The 22,844-nt window shown below is 53.1% G+C and overlaps 1 protein-coding gene across 1 annotated transcript in view; it reads right to left on the reverse strand.

The window, feature by feature from the left end:
• Positions 1–6,591: 6,591 nt before the first annotated feature.
• Positions 6,592–22,844, reverse strand: part of BMP8A (bone morphogenetic protein 8a) — a 38,214-nt gene continuing 21,961 nt past the window's right edge. Inside the window, exons 4-7 of the mRNA XM_061122307.1 lie at positions 12,191–12,391; positions 11,383–11,462; positions 10,754–10,864; positions 6,592–6,756 (exon numbers count right to left, since the gene is read on the reverse strand). Of these exons, the coding sequence (XP_060978290.1) occupies positions 6,607–6,756; positions 10,754–10,864; positions 11,383–11,462; positions 12,191–12,391 (542 nt within the window). The 3' untranslated portion in view covers positions 6,592–6,606. The remainder of the gene's footprint in view (positions 6,757–10,753; positions 10,865–11,382; positions 11,463–12,190; positions 12,392–22,844) is intronic.

Here is a 22,844-nt window from a genome sequence, read left to right on the forward strand (position 1 = left end):
ATGGGTCCATTTTCATTCTTTTGCATGTGGACATTCAGTTGTTTCAGCACTGTTTGTTGAAAAGGCTGTTCTATTCCTGTTTAATTATCTTGGCATCCTTGTTAAAAATCAGTAGACCATAAATGTAAGGATTTATTTCTGGACTTTAGTTCTGTTCCCTTCATCTGTATATCTATCCTGTGCCGGTACCACACTGTTTTGTCTTCTGTAGCTGCATAGTAAAAGTGAAATTCAAGAAATGTGAGTCCTCATACTTTATTTTTCTTTTTCAAGGTTATTTGGGCTATTCTGGGGCTCTAGCATTTACATGTGAATTTTGGGATAAGCTTATTAATTTCTATAAAAAGGCCAGCTGGGATTTTGGTACAGATTACAATGAATATGCAGAACAATTTGAGAAGTGTTACCATCTTAACAATATTAAGTCTTACAATCCATGAACATATGATGTCTTTCCATTTGTCTAGGTCTTTTTTAGTTTCTTTCAGTACTGAAAGTTTGTTCAGTAGTTATCAGGGTATGCATTTTATACTTCTTTTGAATTTATTCCTAAGTATTTTATTCTTTTTGAGGCTATTGTAAGTGAAATTTTCTTAATTTCATTTTCAAATTATTCATTGTTAGCATATAGACATACAACTGATTTTTGTATATTAATCTTATATCCTGCAACCTTGATGAATTTGTTTACTAGTTCTGTTACTTTTCTAGTGTATTCTTTAGGGTTTTCTAAGATTATGTCATGTGTAAATAGAAACAGCTTTACATTTTCCTTTCCAATAGGATGCTTTTTTTTTTTTTTTTTTGGTTGGGGGAGCTAATTGCCCTGGCTGGAATCTTTAGTACAATGTTGAGTAGAAGTGGCAAGGGTAGACACCTTTGTCTTATTCTTTATCTTAGAGAGGAAAATATCTAGTCTTTTTCTGCGTGTGTTTTTTTTGTAGAACCCTGATCAGATTGAGGAGGTTCCCTTTTATTCCTGGTTTGTTGAATGTTTTTATTTTGAAAAGGTATTGGATTTTTTTCTGCATCTATTAAGATTATTATATGGCTTTTGTCTTTTATTCTGTTGATCTGGCTTTTGGATAGTAAACCAAACTTGCATTCCTGAGGTGAATTAACAATTTGTGAGTGACTTTTTTCTGCTAGACTGTGGGCTCCGCCCGAACTTGGACCAGTATCCCCAGGGTTCAATAGGTGCCTGATTATGAAGTAATAAGTATTTGTTGAATGAATTAATGAAGCACAAACCAATATAAAATGATTGAAACAACCATGCTGAGTACTTCACTGACTATCAGTTGAGTGGAAGACAAGGCGTCCAAGACTCTGTAGGTCCCAGAGTCTGAGCCTGCCTGACTGAAAGGCTGACAGTGGTGTGCACAGACAGAGTGGGTGACCACCAAGGCCCCTGGCACACAGCCCTATGAGAGAGTGGTAACAGGAGGCCTGGGACCTGCAGACAGAGGCCATGGCGGCTGCTGCTGCTGGGATGGGGTGTGTAGGGCACACACCCACTTACTCTCCACCCTCCCTGCCCTGATTTCTCCCTTCTGTTTGGCCTGCAGAGGTCCAGGGCAGCAAGGACGGGAAGCCCAAGCAGAAGGTGATCATCTCCGACTGTGGGGAGTACGTGTGAGAGGGGAGCTGTCAACCCGGGAACCGGCGCCTGAGGTGTCCCGTTGGCAGCGAGCAGGGCTTCGTGTCCTGGCCCTTCCCCCGGGACAGCGTGGGGCAGCTCTTCTGCAGGCACAGCCTGTGCCTCCTCTGGTCGTCCTCAGGTGTGGCCTTGGGCCCCGGGCCTCCCTCCCCACCATGGATGGCTGTGCATATTCTTTCCAGGCCTTTGCCACCAAGACTTCTCTGGGCCCACTTAGTGTGGGTCCTGGATGTATCTTCTGGGAAAAGAAATCCTAGTTCTCACACTGCTGCCATGCAGCCACGTCCCAGGTGTTTTCAGAGGTTGCCGCTGTGACTCACCTGTCCTGTTGCAACAGACGACAGACCCCCTGTGCGGCCTCCCTCCCCTCCAGGCTGCCCAAGAAGCAGCCTGGTCTGACCGCTGCAGGGCGGCAGCGCCTCCTGTCTTCTCTCTCTCACCTGCTACCAGGCAGGCCAGGTAGATGAGCCAGGCTCCAGTCCTCCCCTCACACCTGCTGGCCTTGGGCTAAGAGGCACTGTAGTCAGTCTCAGTGACCTGTTCATGCACTGTGCATTCGTTGGACCAATAGAATTGTATCATGGCAGAGTTCAGGGCCCTTCTTTTGCCAGGCCCTGTGCTGGGTCCTGGGGAGACATAAGAAGCCAGAGGTGGTTCTTGCCCTGTCCCTGCCCCACTTGGAAATTGAACTCTGGTGCCATGGTTTGTCGCCTGCTCTAGGCTAGCCTCTCACCCTACGCCACCTGACAGCAACTCAAATGTACCAAGGCTGAGCCCCATCAGCCCATCATTGGAAACCTCCTCCAGGGCTGCTGCCTGCTCCCCTGCCGCCGGCTGGTGGTAGTCCGGATCGAGTCTGGATGTTCAGTAACTGCTGGGCTGGGCTCTTCCCTCAGCCTGTGTTCTCATTTTGGGTGGCGATCAGGTTGAGTTGGGAGGGCGGGGTAGCCTGCTGGCTCCTGCTGGCTCCAGTGCCCCCAGGCCAGATCCTGCAGAGGGAGAGCTGCTAGCCCTCCCCACGGACCAGTGCTAGCCTGGCTCTCTGCTTTCACATAGGGCTTCGTCCTCTGTGGCTGGCTGGCGCCGCTCCTATGGCTGAGACCCACTCCGCAGGATCCCAGCCAGGACCCTTACTTCTTAAGATAGGCGCCTTCTCACTGGCGGTCGGCTGTGGCTGTCAGCACAGGCAGCAGTGAGGCCAGGAGAATGCCAGCCACTTGGGGCTGGTGTGATGTCCAAGCGACAAGGGGATGTGTGTGAAGCACTCAGACTCAGCACGGTTGGCCCTGGGGATGACATGTGGGCGGGGAGCAGGCTGGCCTGTGGCCCCAGCAGAGAGGACTGGTCACAAAGCCTGTGAAACAAGGGAAGGGTGGGGGTGGGGTGACTTGGTCACTGTGCTTTTCTGATTGCCCTGGAGAGGGGGGGACCAGCAGACTGGCCAGAAATGCTGGCTTGGGAGGAACCATCAGGTGGCGATTGCTCACGCTGTCCTGTGCAAGGGCTGCCCCAGAAACTATGCCACGGTAATCACCTGTGAGCCTTGTACAGGTGGCAACCTGAGCCTCAGACCTGGTCCAGGTCTTCTGAGCTACTGGCCAGCCTGGTGGCCACGCCCATGCCACCTTCCTTCCTTCCCAAAGCTGCAGGTGATAGGGTTGGGGGCCCCACGCCACCCTCTGGGGAAGGAATAGTGAGCCCTGGTTTGTGAGTAATAAAACCTAAGGCAGAAATCAAAGGATGGAAGGCTACTGCAAATTATGTTCCCAAGGGGTATTTAATAACAGAAATGTTCAAAATATGTCATAGATTGAATAATTTAGATCACCAAGCAGTGCACAGAGTATGATCCTAACTGTAAAATAACCCATGTATTATGTAAAAAGACATATGTGCCATGGAAAAACGACTGGAATTATTAATAATGGTTGTCTCCATGTGGTGAGATTATGTGTTTGTATTGTTTTTTATTTTCAAGAGCATCCCTGACACATAATATTTTTCAAAGTGAGAAAAGAGGGCCAAATGCTTGCTCAAGGCTTCCCAGTAAGAACAAAAACCCCAGCAAGTTTCCCCTTGAGCTGCACTTGTGAGCAGGGCCATGGGACCAGTGGGGGTGCAGCGCTGCCCCATCCTCAGGAGAGACAGGATCAAGCTGTCACTGCCAGCTGGGACCCCCTCCACAGACGGGGGTGGGTGTGCAAGTCCACACCTCACCCCAGGAGATTACCAAATTTCTATTTTTTAAGGAAAAGCCAAGTGAGTATAGTAGCACCTCCAAGGACACATTCTGGGAGGACTGGGTTTTAAAAGGACGGCATTCAAGGAGAGACCCAAATTTGCAAGTTCATTTAAAATAAGGCCACTAATAATACTGTTCATTCAGCAATATGTGTGCAGAATCAGTGCTGAGTGCTCCGGACAGACCTGATCCCCACGCTGGCTCTGCCAGGGCAGAACCCGTAGCCCATTCATTCTGCAGAGAGGAAGTCACCAGCTCTGAGATGCACATGTGGTTCCATCGACACGAGGCACAGCCAGGATTTGTTGCTGGCAGGTCTGCTGGCTGCCACAGCTACCTTCTCCTGTCATTGCCTCCTTTCCTATGAAATTGTAGGGAACTTTTGGAAGCATGTCACCCATTTCCCTACATAGAGACACAAGAATAGGGCTTTGTCTGATGAGCTGATGTCTGGGCCAGGCTGGCTCTACAGTCATGAGGATGTGCACGGGGTGAGGTGGACAAACAGTGCCCTCCACGGCATGGGCCCCAGGCACCACTGCCTTTGTGCCCACCCTCCCCATCATCTTTTACTTTGCTGCCAGTGGACCTGAGTTGATCGCCCTTATTTATGCTTCTCATGTGTAGCCTTAAATGTGACCTGGACTGCCAGAGGGAACCAGGTAAATGAGATGGCCCTGGTAACTAGCCACTGCCACCTCATCAGCTTTCTGTCTTTAATTAACTCCCTTCTCTGAAGCCTTTTTCTGTTGGATTTCATTCGGTGGCCACATGGATGGTTGAGGGTGCTAGAAGTGTCAGGAAGGCCACAACCACTGGACTTCTGACTTTACTGCACGAGAAGGGAGTTGTGTCATGATCCTTGTGTTCCTTATGTTCCGCACCTCCGATGGGCAGGGCGGTCACATCTTCAAAACATTCACTTCATAAATTTCGCTGGTGCCTCAAACCATACCAGGTTATGTGCTTAGGCAATGAAGAAACCTAACACTGACATCTGTCAAAAGTTTTCAAGCCTCCACTGCCCATGATGTTGCAAGGGGAGAGCTCTGAATCAGGCCCTGAAACAGCAGGCTTCAAGTCCCAGGGCCACTGGGCACTTAGACCACATCTTGACTCTGGGAGAGGAGAGGCTCAGAGTTGTAGGTGGATTCTCTGGCCGTAAGGGCCTTTGGAGATGTGACAGTCCTATGTATGTCCTATGTCAGAGACAGGAAATCGAAGCCTGAATGGAAGGGCATTTGCTCAGACATCAGGCAGGTCAGTGACTGAGCTGAAGCAAGAATACGGGTCTACTGACATTTGTGCTGGTACGTGGTCCTCTAGCTGCCAGCCTGAGCTCAAAGCCCCAGACCAAAACGGAGATCACTGTCTTCCTGTGTCCGTGGAGGGGTCTCTTCCGGTACACTGGCTCCCAGAATCCTTCCCAGGTCCAGGTGAAGGGGCTGCTGTCCTGAAGCAGGGCCCCCTCCTCCACCCCTGCTGCGCTCCCGGAGCCCCTCCAAAGGGCACGAAGTGAACTCCCAGGGTGTCATCCTGGGCTGGGCCTGTGGGTTGGGGCGGGCCCAGGATCTGCTTTTAATGATATTCTGGGGTTCAGGCAGTGGGTTCTGTCTGGTCCACCAGGTAAATTACAGGCTTACCAAGTCAGAAATCAAATAACACTCCAGGTGGCCGCGCCAAGGAGAACAGTGGTTTCCGGGAACCTCCCCACCCAGCTTGGCCTAATTGCCGCCTGTCACTCCCCTGGCACAGGGGCCTTTTCTTTGGCTCACAGGCCCCAAGAAACAGGACGGGACTCCAAGGCACACGGTGATGCAGACTTGGGTGATCAGCCTGTTGTTACCTCTGGGTGCTGGCTGACGCCCTGCGCCTGAGTGCATTGGATCGCTCCTCAGCGCTGCAGGAGAGAAAGCAGTACAGTGGACTCAGGGCTGCTGGCTACCTGGAATCGCATGCTGAGGGCCTTGAGGCCCTGTTCAGGGTCCGTGGAAGATGGTGACTAATGGCCATGGGCAAGGGGCTAAGCTGTGACATCTGTGCTGTCAGCCTGGACCTCCCTGCAGCTGTGCCCTTGTTTGTGCTAAGAGTTCACTTCATGCGTAAGTGCAAAGCACCACACAGAGAGATGGAGGGACCTGGACACCTCCAAGGTTCATTGCTTCCCTGGGGGCCACACCTCTTCCCCAGGCAGGAGAAGGGCAGGCCCAGGGAGGAGAAGACGTCCCCACCAGGTTCACACCTAAGTAGAAGGCCCATTGTTCCTTCCCAATGTGCTAACTGCCCACAGGCCACGTTAGGGACCACTAATACACTATACCTAGAGCATGTGCCCCTCTGACTGTGCTGTGCTGGTAAGGGGCACACCCACACCCAGACCGGTGGTGAGTGGGGCAACCCCTGTCTGCTAGCCTCAGGCTCCTGGTGCTCTCAGACCATCCTGGGTCCCACGCAGCTGGAAAGGGCTGGCCAAGGACAGGTCCTAAGATGGGAACTTCTGTGCTGCCCGCAGCCTGCATCAGCCACGCGGGGTTGGGTTGGATAGGCTACCACACATCCCAGGGCAGGGGGCAGGGGGCAGGGGGCCTGGGGAGGACCAGCCCGTTGGATGTGGGCAGGGGAGGGGGGGCCCTCACTGCCGCCCTGCCTGAGCTGTGACGGCGCTGGGGGGTCTCCTGGCCCCCCGGCCGGCGGGGGCGGGGCCTCAGTGGCAGCCGCAGGCGCGGACCACCATGTTGCGGTGCTTGCGCAGGATGACGTTGTTGCTGCTGTCGTAGTAGAGCACGGAGGTGGCGCTCAGCTTGGTGGGCGCGCAGCACGCCTTGGGGACCGCGTCCGGCTTCATCAGGTGCACCTGGCGGGGAGGGGGCGGCGGGCAGAGGCGTGAGAACCGCGGGCTCCTCCCGGGACCCCCGTCCCAGCGCCCAGCTCCTGCCGCCTGGGGCTCCGGCCGCTGGCCCCTTCCCAGCTCCATCTCCCCCCGCCCCTCGCCCCCCTCCCCTCTCCTCCCCTCTCCTCGCTGCCCCCCTCCCGCTTCCCCTCTGCCTCTCCCCCTCCCCCCTGCCCCTCCCCTTCCCCCCGCAGCCCGGCCGGGCAAGTGCTGGCGTCAACCCGGCCCCGGCCCCGCCCCCTTGACCCCCGCCCTGCCCGCTGCCCTCAGGCTCAGACTGAGCACCGGGGGCTCCTGCCACAGCCCCTCCCCTTAGATGGGGCGACCCTGACCCTGCGGGTCCCCCGCACCTGTGCCAGCGCCTGCCTGGCGCCGCTGCTGGACCGCCTCCCCCTCCCCCATCCCCTCTGCCCCTCCTTCGTCCCTGGTCGCTTCTATAACATCCCTGATCGTGTCTTGTCCGCATGAGCTCTTTCTGGTCCATCCGCCCCTCCAGGCTGGGAGCCGGTGAAGGAAGGTCCCTCTTACACCTCTTAATGCCCAGACTTCCAGGCTCACCCTTGGGGTGTCTGACACCTTTGTTTCTCAAAGCACCTCCACCCTTGTAATAACTTCCAGGCAGGGACTGTTGTGGGCGGATGACCGCTGGAGGCACAGGGGCTGAGTCACCTGCACAGTTGCTTGGCTAAGGCTGGGCAAGGGGGCTACCCTGCTACCCCCCCTGCAAACAGCTCTACCCCTAAAAACAGCCCGTCTGAGGGAGCTTCTGAAGCCTCCACACAAATACTTATGCAGAGACTCAGCAGGATGAGCTGCAGTTTGTACTGGACTCCTCATCAAGGTGCCACAGGGACAGGCCCTGAAGGCACCCTCTGCCCACCCCACCCCCCCCCCCAGCCCTGCCCCGTCAGTCGGGGCCTGAGAGAAAAGGGAACCTGCTTCCATCCACCAGACCTCCCAGCCTTCATGGGAGGCTGCTGAGCAGGACCTGGATGAAGCCATCTGAAGTTGGGGGTGGCTGTCAGGCACCCTGGCCCCTGGTCCTCAGAGCCCAGCCGTGTCCCAGGAGCCCCAGCTTGGATCCAGCCTGCTGCCAGGACCGTCAGCCAGGCACCAGGCTGGCCTGAGGCCCCAGGGGGAGCTGAGGCCTCTGTGGGGATGTCCGGCCAGACTGGGCCGTGGGGGAGCTGCTCCCCAACTTCCCAGTCTCCACATGGGGTGGCTGGGCTTGGCTTTCAAAGGCCTGCGTGAAAGAAACCAGGCGACACTGCCCGCCTGCGCCAGCCGTGAGGCTTTGCGCGGCTCGAAACCCCAGAGGGCTTTTCCTAGGTTGGGACAGCACCACAGGGGCGCAGCGGTTCCGGAAGTCCATCCTGGACAGAGCTTCCTCAGGTGATCGACAGAGAGGACGGACGGCCTTTGTTCCGTCCGTACCAAGAGACTGATCTGATGTGCCTTTCCATTGACGTCACTGTAGAGCCACATGGGAGACCAAATCAGAGGCTCTGAAACTTATTGGCTGTGCATCATTCAGGAAAAGTCCTGCCTCTGTGGACCTCAGTTTTCTCCTCTGCCAAATGGGTACAATGGTGCTTTTCTCCCTTCCAACACAAATGTATTTCAGACACATGCCTTGTGCCAGCCCTGCCCAGGTGGAAAATATAGAAATGTCTCAGAAGTGGTCCCCGCTCTCATCCTCAGCAGGACAGGAGGGGAGACAGGGGAACATTCCAGCAAACACCCAGGACCCCTGAGAACAGCACAATAGTCACAGCAGTCATCCTCGCTCTGGGAGCATGAGTGCTGGAGACCAACACTGGCTGGGAAGGACCCGGAGACAAGGGAGCAGGGTGAGCAGGAGCTGGCCTGGCCCAGGGTAAACAAGGATGCTCCAGGGCAAAAGAGGGAGGTAGGAAAGGGAGGGAGGTGAGGGCACTGGGACGTGGGCTGGGGGACGCTGGGGAGGTGTGTAGGCCAGTAAAGGGCCCTGAATCACAGGCCAAAGGCTCAGACTTCTCCCCAGGGATAAGGGATGCATTATCGGGAGGTTTCCTGGCCCAGAAGGAGGTGGTCACATTTGTGCTTTAGTGCGACCCTCTAGCTGCTGCATGGGGAACGTGGCGGGTGAGGCTGGAGGGACCCACTTCCACCTCTTCGGCCCCAGGACACCACAACCACCATCTCACCCCTCTCCCTCCCACCCAGGCTCCTCTTCCTCCCCAGGCCTCTCCAGGGAGGAGGCCCATCCTCGCCCACCTCTCCCACCTCCGCTGTCCCCCCAGAAAATCTCTTCTGCTCTCATGACTCAGAGACTCCAGACTTAGACCCACCCGCAACTTCTCACCTAGGGTCCTGCAGGGTCTCACACATAGAGGGGCAGAAGCAGAACCACTGATTCCCTCCAATCCTTTCTTCAACCCAGCACCTTCGCTGCCCCCTCCTCGTCCTGGGGGAGGGTCTCACCTGGAGGCCTGGGCTCCTGCCCTCCTGCCTCCACCGTCCACTTCTCACCCCACCAGGTGCCTGGTCCTCCTGTCGGGACCATAGCAGCTCCTCACTCCTCCCTGCCTCCTCCACCCTCGACGTCATGGTCTGTCCTCCTGCAGCTGCCAGAGATGCTTCCAGAGAGTGTCCAGATCAGGCCTTGCTTCTCTGAAACCTGCTCCATTCCTCAGTTTACTTGGGATTAACACCACCACCTGCCACCTTAGGAGGGACCCCGGGACAGGCCCTGCCCACCCCAACATCACCTCCCTCCGTCCTCCTCCCCTTCAAGCCAGGGTCCTTGAGCCCGCCCAGCTCGTCCCAGTCTTCCCTTCCTCAGGGGAACCATGGTGTTGGCTGTTCCTTTCTTCTCGTGTTCACTGACAGCCTCCCCCGAGGGCAGCCACTGCCCTGACAGCACCTAGCACAGAGCTGGCGCTCCCCCCTGCTGACTGACAGCTCGGGGACTGAGGGGCGCGGCTGCTGCAGAGCCAGGGGACCAGTCCTGGGGGCCAGTGCCGTCATCACCCGTGCCCCCCTCACAGGGCAGAGAGAAGCCCACACACTCTCATCACCCCTGAGATTCTGCAAGGAAGGCGGCTCCTGGGGGAGGGGGTGTCCGGCAAACCCCACGTGACCACCAGAAAAGGAGGCATCACCGGGGGTCCAAGCTGCTTTCTTAACTCACTCACTCACTCTGTGGCATCAGCTTGAGCAGCCTCTAACTAGAGTGCCCAGGTCAACGTTCTAGAAATAAGCCTCAGCACACACACACACAAAAGCCACTGCAAACACTTAGCAATAAGCAGCCTCAACCATGTTCCTACTAGAAACTTCCAGCATTTAAAGTTACCCCAGACACCAGGGCATCAGAAGCCCTAAGATCTGTAGAAACACAAAGAGCGAGAGGGACCCGGAAGGAAAAGGAGAGGGACGGGAGGGGCAGCCGAAGCCAGAGGGCACAGGGCACCCCTGAGTCTCCTGCGGGAAGAGAGGACAGAGTGTCCACATGTGTCACCCAGCCGGACCCCCGGGGTGAGTGTCCCATGCAGGAGGCCGCACTCGACAGTGAACACGGTGCACATGTGTGTCCCTGGGGCACAGGTGGGCATGTGGGACGCCCACCTGTCCTGAACGTGCTGTGCCTCTGACCACCAGCAGGCAGGCCCACCCAATGGACGTGAATGCCCCCCATGTGCATGTGGAGTGCACACGTGTGTATGTGTGCACACCAGTCAGCAAGAGCCTGCTGCTCGCTGTTCAGGTGCATGGGAGGCAGGGTCTCCACACAGAGTGGCCACACAGGGGCGGTCTCCGTACGGCTGTGGGATTTCACTGCACGTGCAGGCAGGAAGGTCTCCATGTGAAGAAGGCTCCCTGACACAGCAGTGCCACCATCACCTCCTGGCTGCACGCCCCGCTCCCCGGGGTGAACCCCTCTCCCCCGGGTGTCTGGGCAGGAGGGCGTGGTACTGACCAGGGACTGCAGGATGGCGTGGTTGGTGGCGTTCATGCAGGAGTCCAGCGGGAAGGAGCACTCCCCTTCACAGTAATAGGCTGAGTAGCCTTGGGGGGCGATGACCCAGTCCTGGGAGGTAATGGGAGAAGGTGAGTCCCATCCACGCGCCCTCCCAGCCCTTCATCCAGCACCTGTCACAGCACGACTCAGGGCTGCCCCTTCCCTCCCTCAGCCTCAGGACACCTCCCAGGGCCGAGTGCCCCCCCACCAGGCCAGACATCCACCAAAGTCCCTCGGTGGGCAGAGCTGGGCAAGAGCTCCATCCCCTTCACGTGCCATCAGCGCTCAGCTGTGTCCTCCACCGCCGCCCCAGTCACAGCCCCCCCAGAGGCACTGCCCACCCACCCTGGCCTCAGCTTTCCTGCTGCAGCTCTGACATTTTCGGCTGAGGACTCGGTCTCCATATTCATGGTTTAACAAAACAGCACTTTTCACTATCAAAGCAACACATTCTCCCTTTAGAGAACTTGGAAAACAGAGGAAAATAAAGACAATCCAAGTTCTCCGTGGGTCTGCCTCCCCTGGGACGCACTTGGGGTCTCCAGGTGGGGACGGTCGTTTAGGAAAGGAGGAGACTTGGCACTCACCAGCCAGCCCAGGTCCTGGAAGCTCACGTACAACTCGTGCCGACGGCACACCTGCCGGCCGTGGGAGCCGTGGACGTCGTCTGCGGGGACACGAGGGGCAAGGACTTTGCTGGGCTGCTGCCAGGGCGGGGGACGCCATGACGCGCACATTTGTTGAATAATAAATGGTGGGAAACTAACCCATTTGGTCTCCTGAAGCCCATGTCTGCATCTCTGCTGGTGCCATGACCCAGTTCAAGAACTTTCGATGGCTCCCTATGGTTGCGGTCACCCCACACTCAGCCCAGCCTCCCCTGACTTTCAGCCTGTGGGGTCCTGATAATCCAGTAAAAGCCCCGGGGGCCCTCGGCCGTCCAGGGGCCCCTCCTCCTCTCCCTGGAGTCACCCCGACCTCCTCCGCCTGTCCTGCCACGCCCATCCCACAGGACAAGTGGCGCCCGCTGAGTCCAGGCAAAGGCTGGCTCCCTGGAGGAAGGGCCCCTGGTGGCCTTGACCCGGTGGGGCTCGGCCTGGTGAGGTGACCTCACACACACCTGGAGCCTGCGGGGCGCCCGGGGCAGCACCGAGGCCCGCAGGGGCCCCTGGTTCTGACAGAGACCAGGGCGAGGCCTGCTGAGCCCCCGAGGCAGAGAAGGGACTCTGGGGGCGGTGCGGGCAGCAAGGGTGGATGCTCAGAGCCCCGGAGACTGTGGGGGCGTCGCTCCGCAGGGGCAGGGCAGAGGGTGTCAGGAAAGGCGGCGGGGTGACCGTCGGCCTGACCGCGCTGAGGCCAGAGGGGCTCCGTCCCCGCCTCCGTCCCCAGGCTCACCGAAGATCCCCGGCAGTTTGTTCGGGGGCGGCAGCTCGTTGGTTCTTTTCGGCGGCCTCCTCTTCAGGGGCCTTGCCGCTCGAGGGGCTCGGGCGGGGCCCGGGCCGGGGCTCGCCCTGAAAAAGGTGACCACGAAAGGCTGTTTGGAGCGCGGAGCCTGTCGCCCCAGCAGACCGGCCAGGCCAGGATCCACGCTGCGCCCTGAGATGGAGAGAGCAGAGAGGGGTCACTCGGGGGCGGGCGCTGCGTGGGGACACAGCGGGGACCTCTCTGTGGGCGGGCCGGGAGCTCGAGGTTGAGACCTCGGGGGACCCACTGCGCCTGGGTTTCCGCCTCTGAAGACCCGGGACCCCAGTCCAGCCTCAGCCCCTCAACCTCCCTGCCCACTCTCCCCCCAACCCCCTGCCGGGGCGGCGCGTCTACGGGGTCAGGGAGGGGCCTCGCGAGCGCAGGGTCAGGATTAGTGATGACCGAGGGCGTCTCTGGTGCTAACAGCGCTTTACAGACTCCAGTCAGTTCACGTGAGGTTCTCAGCCGGTCTTCACGGTGACCCCGGACCCATCATTTCACTGAAAAACAGCCGCTCAGTGACGGCCCACAGCCCCACTGCTGGGGACTCTCAGAACCAAGGTTCCCATCTCTGTCCTGGGGCTCGAGCTCCCACTCCATCGTTTCTGGGCATCAGTGTAGGATTTACAGCCCTCACTGGGGAAGGGGCAGACTCAGTGCTTGCTCTGCTGATACCGCCCTAGAGCAGGCTGTTCACGTCCCCTGAAGCCCCCAAAGGAGACCCCAGGCTCAGCAGGTAGAGACATTTACCCAAAGTCCCAGAGTCCGGTTTCAACATGTGCATTTAATCCCAGAGCCCAAGTTCTTGTCCATTTGTGTTCTTAGCCACCAGGTTTGTGGTTTAAAAAGGAGGAAAGAGAGAAAAGGCTGTGGGGCCTCAGTCTCAGAGCAGTAACGCTTGTAAAAGTGGAATTTTATTCGTATCAGCTTAAAGCCTGAGGATGCAGGAAAAACACACTTATCCCTAAAAAGTCAACTCCACCAGTAAAATTATATTCCTATACTTCTTTGTATTCCCAATGACCTCTTGTTTTTTGTCAAAGTAAGGTAATGACTGTACAAAAACTTAGGAAAAATATCACCCATAAATCCGTCCCCTACTCCAACACAACATTTTCATTTTCCTGGGATATTTTCATATGTTAATTTAAATCGTGAGCATAACAAAGAATTCTGTATTTACTCCCAACTTTTCCAGATCAACTTTTTCTCCATTGTTAAGTCTTAACTATGAACACTTCAAATGTCTTCCCTTGTGGCTCAGCTGGTAAAGAATCCACCTGCAATGCCAGAGATCCAGATTTGATGTCTGGGTTGGGAAGATCCCTTGGAGAAGGGAAAAGCTACTCACTCCAGGATTCTTGCCTGGAGAATTCCATGGGCTGTGTAGTCCATGGGGTCGCAAAGAGTCAGACACGACTGAGTGACTTTCACTACTTTCACTTTCTTGAGAAGATATAGCCTAATAGTTAGATATTAGTTCAATTTTAGACATTTAGGTTATTTACTGGTTTCATCATAAAGATGAGAATATGATAGAATGTCATTTCCTTTCCTTGTGGGATTTTTTAAGGAAATATAACATAGTCATGTTAAAAACAGGGACGTGACTACAGGTTATGTTTCCTAAAATACGGGACCTAGCGTCCCACTTCCACGTACATTTCACCCCAGTGTTGAAATAGTGATGCATATGCAAGTGTATATGTACACACGTGCACACTGATACAGCGAGCGTACATATATATACACATTCATAAAAATATGTGTTCCATTAGTGAATCTCATGATCCTCCACTGTATACTATAAGTCAAGGACATTGACTGCCCCAAGCACAGCCTGGCTCAAAGGTTAGTCCTTAAACATCTGTGGCTTAGCCCCAAGTCCCGGGGCCAGAGTTGACTGAACAACTAATCAACCAGAGACTAACTTTGCCTATGACATCACCTGCCACTACATGCACTGGGCTCATCATCGGAGCTGCCACTCAGGGATGACCCTGCTGAGACAGGAGCTGACACTGAAGGGGCCCAGGGAGAAGCCTTCGGGGAGTTCGGATCATGGCAAGTGAGGGACCCAGGAAGAGCCGGCCCGTGAGGAGGCGAAGCCACAAGACACAGAGCAGCCCCTCTGCAGAGGGAAAGGGCCCGAGGGCACCAGGAGGTGGCCAAGGAGTGACACAGGCAGGCGGACGGCTGTCGGCCACGCAGCACTGGAGTGGAGCTCCATGCCCAGCGGACATGTGGGGTGGCCTTGGCCCAGCAGCCCTCCGGGCCTGTGTGTGCAGCCCCGGTCCTGTGAGTCCCTGGAGAGCCCTGTCCGCGGACGGGCCAGAGAGACCTTCAGTGCCCCAAGGCTGGGCCCACTGTAGGCTTTTCTTTGTGCAACTGCCTGATATTGGGGTCTCCTGGGGGCAGAGAGGTGGGGTCACAGGGCAGGCCTGGGCCCTCCAGGTGGTGGCCCCCAGGCTGCCTGACTCTGGCAGGACCCTTTCGAGAAAGCAGAGTGGGAACTCCAGGAGCCTCTGGGGCCCAGAGTCCCCACTCTAGACCTGAGCTGTGAGGGTGCCGGCAGGCACGCCGCCCCTTTGCAGGGGACGAGGGTGTATGGCCATGCCTGGAGATGGGGGCCACTGTGGCCTTCCCTCCCCCACAGATGAAAATGCTGCTCTTCTGGGCCAGGCGGGCCCCCGACACGTCCAGCCTCCTCCCATGTCTGAGTCCTCCCCATCAGGGCCCGGGTGTCATGGCAGCTCCCCTGCCCGTCCCATCCCCGGGGACTCAGCCCCTCCGCCTGGGCCAGGCCAAGGTCGCTCCCATCCGTCCCCAAGGCCTCTTTCTGCCCTGGGTGCCACCTGACCCTCCCTGCAGCCCCTGCCCCCTTCTCAGCCTGCAGTCATGGGTGTCCACGTTGAAGGACAGTCAGGACGCCTGGGGACCCTTGGAGGGAAACCAGCTGTGACCAGGCGTGCTTTTGTCCCGCAGGTTGTTTCCTCGCCAGGAGAACTAGGAACGCAGTGCTTTTCCTTCTTTCTGCTGTTGACCAGCCCTCTCACTGATCTGCTTCTGGAAACCTCTGCCTGTCCTGGCTGCTGCTGGAAGACCTCTCCAGACACCCAGGGCACATCAGGTCCTCGTCTCCAGAAGCCCCGGAAGGTGCTGCACCGTCCACCCGGTGACGCCCATCCCCTGCCCGCCTGGTGACGGTCCCCTGACACCCCGTGGCTGTCCCTTCAGGGGCACTGTCTCTACTTCAGGATCTGGGCCTCCCGCCAGGGTGAGGCTCCAGGGAGGCCTCTCCGAAAGGCTTTCCTTGACCAGCTGGAGCTTCATGTTCTTACCCACGAGCTCCTGTGCAGCCCTAGGGCCTCACTGAGAAAGCCTGAATTCCACGGCAGGCCTGAGTTTGAACCCTAGACATACACACACACACACATTTTTTTTTTCTGTTTAGTCTGTGAGACTGTGGATTCAGGATGAAGTACCTCTCCGCCCCTCTTGGGTTTCAAGGGAGTATGAACAAGAGGCTGGTTTAGACTCCCTGACAGAGCGGAAGGGTCTAGTGTCTGATCTGGATAACACAGGAACACTATGATTTGCAATGAGAAAACCCAGTGAAGTCCATCGGTCAGGTTTCTAGAACTCCTCCTACCTAAGTCACAGCCTTTGGCCACACACAGGCAGACTGTTTATTCAGAGGAGACTTCCCTGAGGAATGTTAGCACCCACAGTCTCTCCCCCTTCAGTTGCCCCTGTGACTGGTTTACTGGCCGCCTAGATGGTCTTTTTCCCTTCTAGAGACATCCATTTAGCTACAAGAAAGAGAAATGTGGGAGGCAGAGGAGGTGAGGCTACAAGTAAAAGTGACAAAATGAAAGGCCCTAGAAAGAAAGTCAGAGGGCCAAAGGAAAAACATCTTTCATTCAGATGGCATTTCTCCTGATCACAAAAAATTCACATTTACGCAGATTTTCATGGTTCTAGTAAAACTGTGCCTTACTGTAGACTCTGGGTGTTGTTCTAGAACAGGGGTAGGGCAGGCACAACCTAATCATCCCTGCTCAGCCACTGGTTGGCACTGCAGTGGGCCCCACCCCACAAGGGAGCAACTCAAGGAGCTACCATTAGTAGTTCCACTAAGCCATTGGTCGCCACTGAAGTAGGCCCCTCCCACTCCCCTTCTCTATATAAAAGAAGCCCAAATTTGGACTGGGACAAGATAGTTTTTTTCTAAAACACTGGCTTGCCATCTTCCTGGTCTGCTAGCTTTCTGATTAAAGTCGTTTTTCCTTGTCCCAACAACTTTCTCCCAATTTATTGGCCTGCTATTTGATGAGCAGAACTAGCTTGGGCTCAGTAACAAATTTTGGTGAGCCAGCCTTGATGCTTGTGGCTAGCTGGCCCCAGGTGGGGAATTTTCTGGTAAGACCTTAGGAGCTGCTGGGACCACTTGTCCTGAGGATCTTCCCTTCAAAATTCCCTGAAGTGGCCCTGGCTGCCCCAGTGCATGGCAATTGGAGCAAGGAACTGACATTCGGGAGCCAACAGTTTCCCTATACCATATAAAACCATGAAGGTTTTCTCCTCTCAGTTAAGGCTTTTTCCTTTAAGGGAAAAGCCAATTTGTTCATTTGATTGGGATATCTTGTTGGAGAGGGAAATTGCTGGACTCTTCCAGTTGTGAACCAGTTCATTGAGTTTTGTTTGGCATTCATTCAGGATGGAATCTCTCTGTGCTTTTGGTATTGGAATTTGCTGGTGCTTTTTTGTGTTTTGCTGTTTTTTTAAAATTTATTTTTAAAAGTTATTATTTACTCATTTATTTTTATTTCTGGCTGCACTGGGTCTTTGCTGCTGCACGTGGGCTTTCTCTGGTTGTGGCGGGCGGGGGTTACTCCTCGTTGCGGTACATGAGCTTCTCATTGCAATGGCTTCTCCGGTCACAGAGCACAGGCTCTAGGTGCACAGGACCCATGCCCCCTGCATTGCCAGGCTGATTCTTAGCCATTGGACCACCAAGGAAGTCCATGTTTTGTTATTCTGTAACTTATAAATATGGGAAATACAGCTGTCCCTAAGGAAAGCCCTTTGGAGTGTATCTTAAATAAATGGGTAAAAATATAGCTGTGGGCCCATGACTAAGGAAGAGATGATATTCTTCTGGAATAGTGTGTGGTCCTGGGACTTCCTTAGTGATCCAGTGGTTGGGAATCTGCCTGCCAATGCAGGGGACACAGGTTTGATCCCTGTCCAGGAAGATCCCACATGCTTTGGAGCAATGTTTGTGAGCCTGCACCACAACTACTGAAGCCTGTGTGCCCTAGGGCCTGTGCTTGCAACAAAGAATAGCCCCTGCTGGCCGCAACTAGAGAAAGTCCATGTGCAGCAATGAAGACCCTGTGCAGCCAAAAAATAAATAAGTAAAATAAAAAAAAAAAAAAAGACTATGTGGTCCCAGTATACATTAGGATCAGGAGGGCAATGGCCCTTGAATGGCCCTTGAACCTAATTATTATACATCCTTGCACTAGAATTGTTCTGTGAAAAAGCATGGAGAAATGATGAGATCCTGATGTAGAAGCATTTATGCTACTGTATCAGGAGGAGGAGAAGGCAGAGACTTCTGTATCATGGTACAGTGTCTAAAGGGAAAACCTGTTCTACAAGAGGGAGGGAAGAAAGCGAGAGTGAGGACATGTTATTTCAAAACTTTAAACCCCTCTCTGGCCAACCTAGCTCTCCCACTAGCTGAGCAGACTGCATTAGCAGTTGTTCGAGCCACCCTGCACCCACCATGCTACCAACGTGTTTACTGCCTCCTATTTCCCCTACTTATGGGGATCAATTAGAAGTTCTGTGTTAACCCCCAGTTTCCCTGATAGCTCAGTTGGTAAAGAATCCGCCTGCAATGCAGGAGACCTAGTTCAATTCCTGGGTCGGGAAGAGCCACTGGAGAAGGGATAGGCTACCCACTTCAGTATTCTAGGGCTTCCCTTGTGGCTCAGCTGGTAAAGAATCTGCCAGCAACGCAGGAGACCTGGGTTTGATCCCTGAGTTGGGAAGATCCCCTGGAGAAAGGGAAAGGCTACCCACTCTGAGAAAGGCTATGCACTCCAGTATTTTGGCCTGGAGAATTCAGGTTGCAAAGAGCTGGACACAACTGAGCGAATTTCACTTCACTTCATGTTAACTCCCAGGCACAGGGACCTGGTTTGGTGTAACCATTTAAGACCCAATAGGGTACCCAGTTTGGACTGGGAGCCACTTCCGAAATGGTAATTTTCCTTGTGCTGATATCCTGTAGGGGGCTTTAATGCAGATGGCCAGCCGGCTGGGTTTCTAAGGATACATAAGCCATTCTCAACTTTAGATCTGTTTCACTGGAAAACCCAATAACGCTACATACTGAGAGGACCCCTTCTATATGACTGAACTTTTCACTGCTAGCTTTGCCACTCATCATTCCTCCTGGGCAGGCATCCATACTCTTATGAATATGATGCTTGCTGGGGATGAAAGAAGGATAGTCATTGACAAGGTTAGAGAGGAAGCAAACCAGCTTCATCTAGCAGATCCAGATGGAATTCCAGAAGCAAATCTGTCAGTCCCTATTGCTGAGACCAACTGGGATCCTAATAATGGAGACATGTTGCTCCTAAAGCATTATAGGAAGTGCATCTTAGTGGGTCTTTGAAAGATCAGGCAAAAGACTTAAATGAAATTCAAGAAATACACCAAAAACTCAATGAGGATCCATCAGAGTCTCTAGAAAGAATTTATCGAGCTTATAGGCACAATACTGGTACAGATCCTGAGGCCCCTGAAAATATGAGAATGGTAAATATGACCTTCATTGGGCAAAGCATCCAGATATAAGAAGAAAACTACAAAAGTCAGATGGAATCTTTGGAATGAGCCCTTCTCAACTGGTAGATATTGCTTTTAAGGTGTTCAACAACAGAGAACAAGGTCAGAGGAAGAGGATGCAACACAGAACACAACTTTTCTGGCCACAGTGTTGGATTCCTGGAAAGCAAGTAACCGGAAGAGAAGTAAGCCAACATGGGGAGGAAACAGTGTGCTTACTGTAAGGAGGAAGGGCATAGAAGAAGGAATGCCCTAGGCTAAAGAATAAAAAAGTAAAACAATAAAAGAAAGACAGGAGCCTTTCATATGGTAGAAAGAGAGGAACAGTCTGATGATGAATGAAGAGGCTGGGGGCTCCCTTAGACTTAAGTTCCAATTCTAATTTCCCTGCAGGGTCCCAGGTAACTTTGACAGTGAGGGACAAGTTGACTGACTTTCTGATTGGTAAACACCAAGGTGACAGAAAACATCTCAGTCCATCCTGGTCACAAGAGTTTCTGGAAAAGTACAAAATTATTCTTTCTTACAAACTTCTAGAATGCCAGTTAGGTGACCTCATCCTGGAATACAGTTTCTTATATATGCCAGCATGTCCAATATTTCCGGTTGAAATCTTGTTTGTAAATTAAATGCTCAAGTAACTTTTTTGTCAAAGTAGCTTGACATCAGGGTCCCACCAGAGCATGCTGTAAGCTACAGATGGCACTCATGGACACCCCAGAAAAGGTGACAGAGCTCTTCCCCACCGCTTCTGCCCTTGAGGTCTAAAAAAAAGGTAAGGCTGGAAGTATGGGCTGATGGCACCCCAGGAAAGGCCAAAAATGCATGGTTAATACAAGTTCCATTAAAAAGGGACACTGGGATACCTAATCTAAAACAATACCCTCTGAGGCAAGAGACCCAAAAGGGAATTCAGCCAATTCTTGAAAAAATTCTTAAAACAGGACTGACTAAACATTGCAGGTTCCCGAATAACATCCCATCCTCCCAATCAAAAAGCCAAACTTGGACTTTCTGGGTGGTGCAGTGGATAAGAATCCGCTTGCCAATGCAGGGGACGCAGGTTCAATCCCTGGTCCTGGAAGATTCCACATGCCGAGGAGCACCTAAGCCCGTGAGCCACAATTACTGAACCTGAGTGCTGAAACTACTGAAGCCCATGAGCCTAGAGCCTGTGCTCCACAACAAGAGAAGTCATGGCAATGAGAAGGCCTTGCATCGCAACAAAAGAGTAGCTCCTGCCAGCTGCAACTAGAGAAAAAAGTGCAATAAGGAAGACCCAGCACAGCCAAAAATAAAGATAAATAATGCCAAACTCAACAGAGTATCACTTTGTCCAAGACTCAAGGGCTATTAATGAAATAGTTCAAGATTTGCACTCTGTGGTACCTAATCCATTGTTGTTGTTTATTTGCTAGGTCATGTCCAGCTCCTTTGTAACCCCATGGACTGTAGACCACCAGGCCCCTTTGTGCATGACATTTCCTAGGCAAGAAGACTGGAGTGGGTTGCCATTTCCTTCTCCGGGGGATCTTCCTGACCCAGGGATTGAACCCATATCTCCTGTATTGGTAGGTGGATTCTTTACCACTGATCAACCTGGGAAGCCCAACCTAATCCACACACTCTGGTTAGAACTCTTCTGGGAGAAAATAACTTGTTCTCAGTTTTGGACTTGAAAGATGCCTTTTTTTCTGCATTCTTACTGCAGAAGAATCACAGTAGCTATTTGCTTTTGAATGGCAGGACCCAGAAACACAGAGAGTCCAATAGTATTGTTGGACAGTCCTGCCTTGAGGACTTAAGAATTCCTCACCTTGTTCGGAGATATGTTAGCTAGGCACGTGAGAAACAATATTGGATGAAAGACTCTTATTCCAATCTATGGGCAATATGCTTTTAGCAAGACTTACACATGATAAGTGTCTACAAAACACCATAAGAACCCTAAATTATTTGGCCCATTGTGGATACAAGGTCTCCCAGAAAAAGGCCCAAGTACATAAGCAGTAAGTCACATGTCTGAGTTTTGTTCTTTCCCATGGACACTGAGGTATTTTGCCTGCAGGTAATCACAGGCTTGGGAACACCCAAGATTCACAGACAACTGAGGGGGTTTCTGAGAATGGCAGTATTCTGTTGGATTTGGATCCTGAACTATGGGCTCATGGTGAAGCCCCTCTATGAAGCTTTAAAGGGACATGGTTTTGAGCCCTTTACTTCGACTACCGAGTGCAAAAGTACATAAATGGGGCCTAACGTACAAAGGACCATCCAGTGAGTCACTCAAAATTGCATGATTTGTGTGAAAAATAGCCCCAAGACTGCTGTCAGACCTCCTCAGATAGGGACTCAACACAGAGGAGCCTGGCCCTCTGAGGACTGGCAAACAGACTACTCAAATGCTTTGAGTCACAGGAAATTTCAGATGCCCACTAGCATTTGTGCACACTCTTTCAGGGTAAGCGGAGGCATATCCCACCAGGAAAGAAAAAGCCTCAGAGATGCTTAAGGTTCTCCTTAAGGAAAGTGAAAGTGTAAGTTGCTCAGTTGTGTCCAACTCTGTGTGACCCCATGGACTGTAGCCTGCCAGGCTCCTCTGTCCATGGAATTCTCTAGGCCAGAATCCTGGAGTGGGTAGCTGTTCCCTTCTCCAGGGGAATCTTCCCAACCCAGGGATCAAACCCCAGTCTCCTGCATTGCAGGTGGATTTTTTACTGTCTGAGCCACAAGGGAAGCCCTCTTTAAGGAAATAATCTCCCAATTCAGACTGCTTCACTCCCTTCAAAGTGATGATAGGCCTGCTTTTGTCTCTAGCAAAACCGAACAAGTGTCTAAGGCACTGCAAATTACTTGGAAGCTACATTCATCCTGGAGAACACAATCAGCAGAAAAAAACAAGAAAATGAACCATACATTAAAAAGGAGCATTGCTAAAATATGTGAAGAGACTAACTTAATTTGGGATACAGCCTTGCCAGTTGCCCTGCTACTAGTCAGAGTGGTTCCCAGAAGTAGGCTTAAATTAAGCCCCTCTGAAATATTGTATCATTGTGGTCATAGCAGATGGCTGCCTGGGCAGGAGAATCTATAAGTGCTCTGAAAGATCTAGCAGTTGCCAATTCTGTGAAAACTCTGGGCACTATACTAACCACTATACTAACCTCTGTTCATGAGTTTGCTTCCAGCAGGTATGACTATCCAACTGAGGTAGCCTCGTATCCTTTTGCATCTGGAGACCAAGATAGTTTTCTCTCCTTCAAACCCAGAGAGAATAAGGGCCTGAGCATCAGCTGATCGCAAGTGGACAGGACCACATGTGGTCCTTATCATGCACTCATCTGTCAGTTTAATTGGAGTAAAGCCATGAATTCATCTCACTTGGATTAAGATAGCCCCATTGTCATCAGAAAATGACCCAGCTCTTGGGACTTCTCTTCTGGTCCTGTGGCTAAGACTCTATGCTCCCATTGCAGGGGGCCTGGGTTCCATCCCTGGTCAGGGAACTGGGTCCTATGTACCGCCAAATAAATATTTTCAAAAGGGAGAAAATGACCCAACTCCTGAGAGCCCTAGAGAGCAATGGGTTTGTGAACCCTCAGAAGATTTAAGGTTACTCTTTGAAAAGGGTAAGTACTGAGATTAAAATTTCATGGTAGATACTTCCCTGGTGGTCCAGTGGTTAAGAATCTGCCTTCCAATACAGGGGATGTGGGGT

The sequence above is a fragment of the Dama dama genome, chromosome 20, assembly GCF_033118175.1.
Source record: "Dama dama isolate Ldn47 chromosome 20, ASM3311817v1, whole genome shotgun sequence".
NCBI lineage: Eukaryota > Metazoa > Chordata > Mammalia > Artiodactyla > Cervidae > Dama > Dama dama.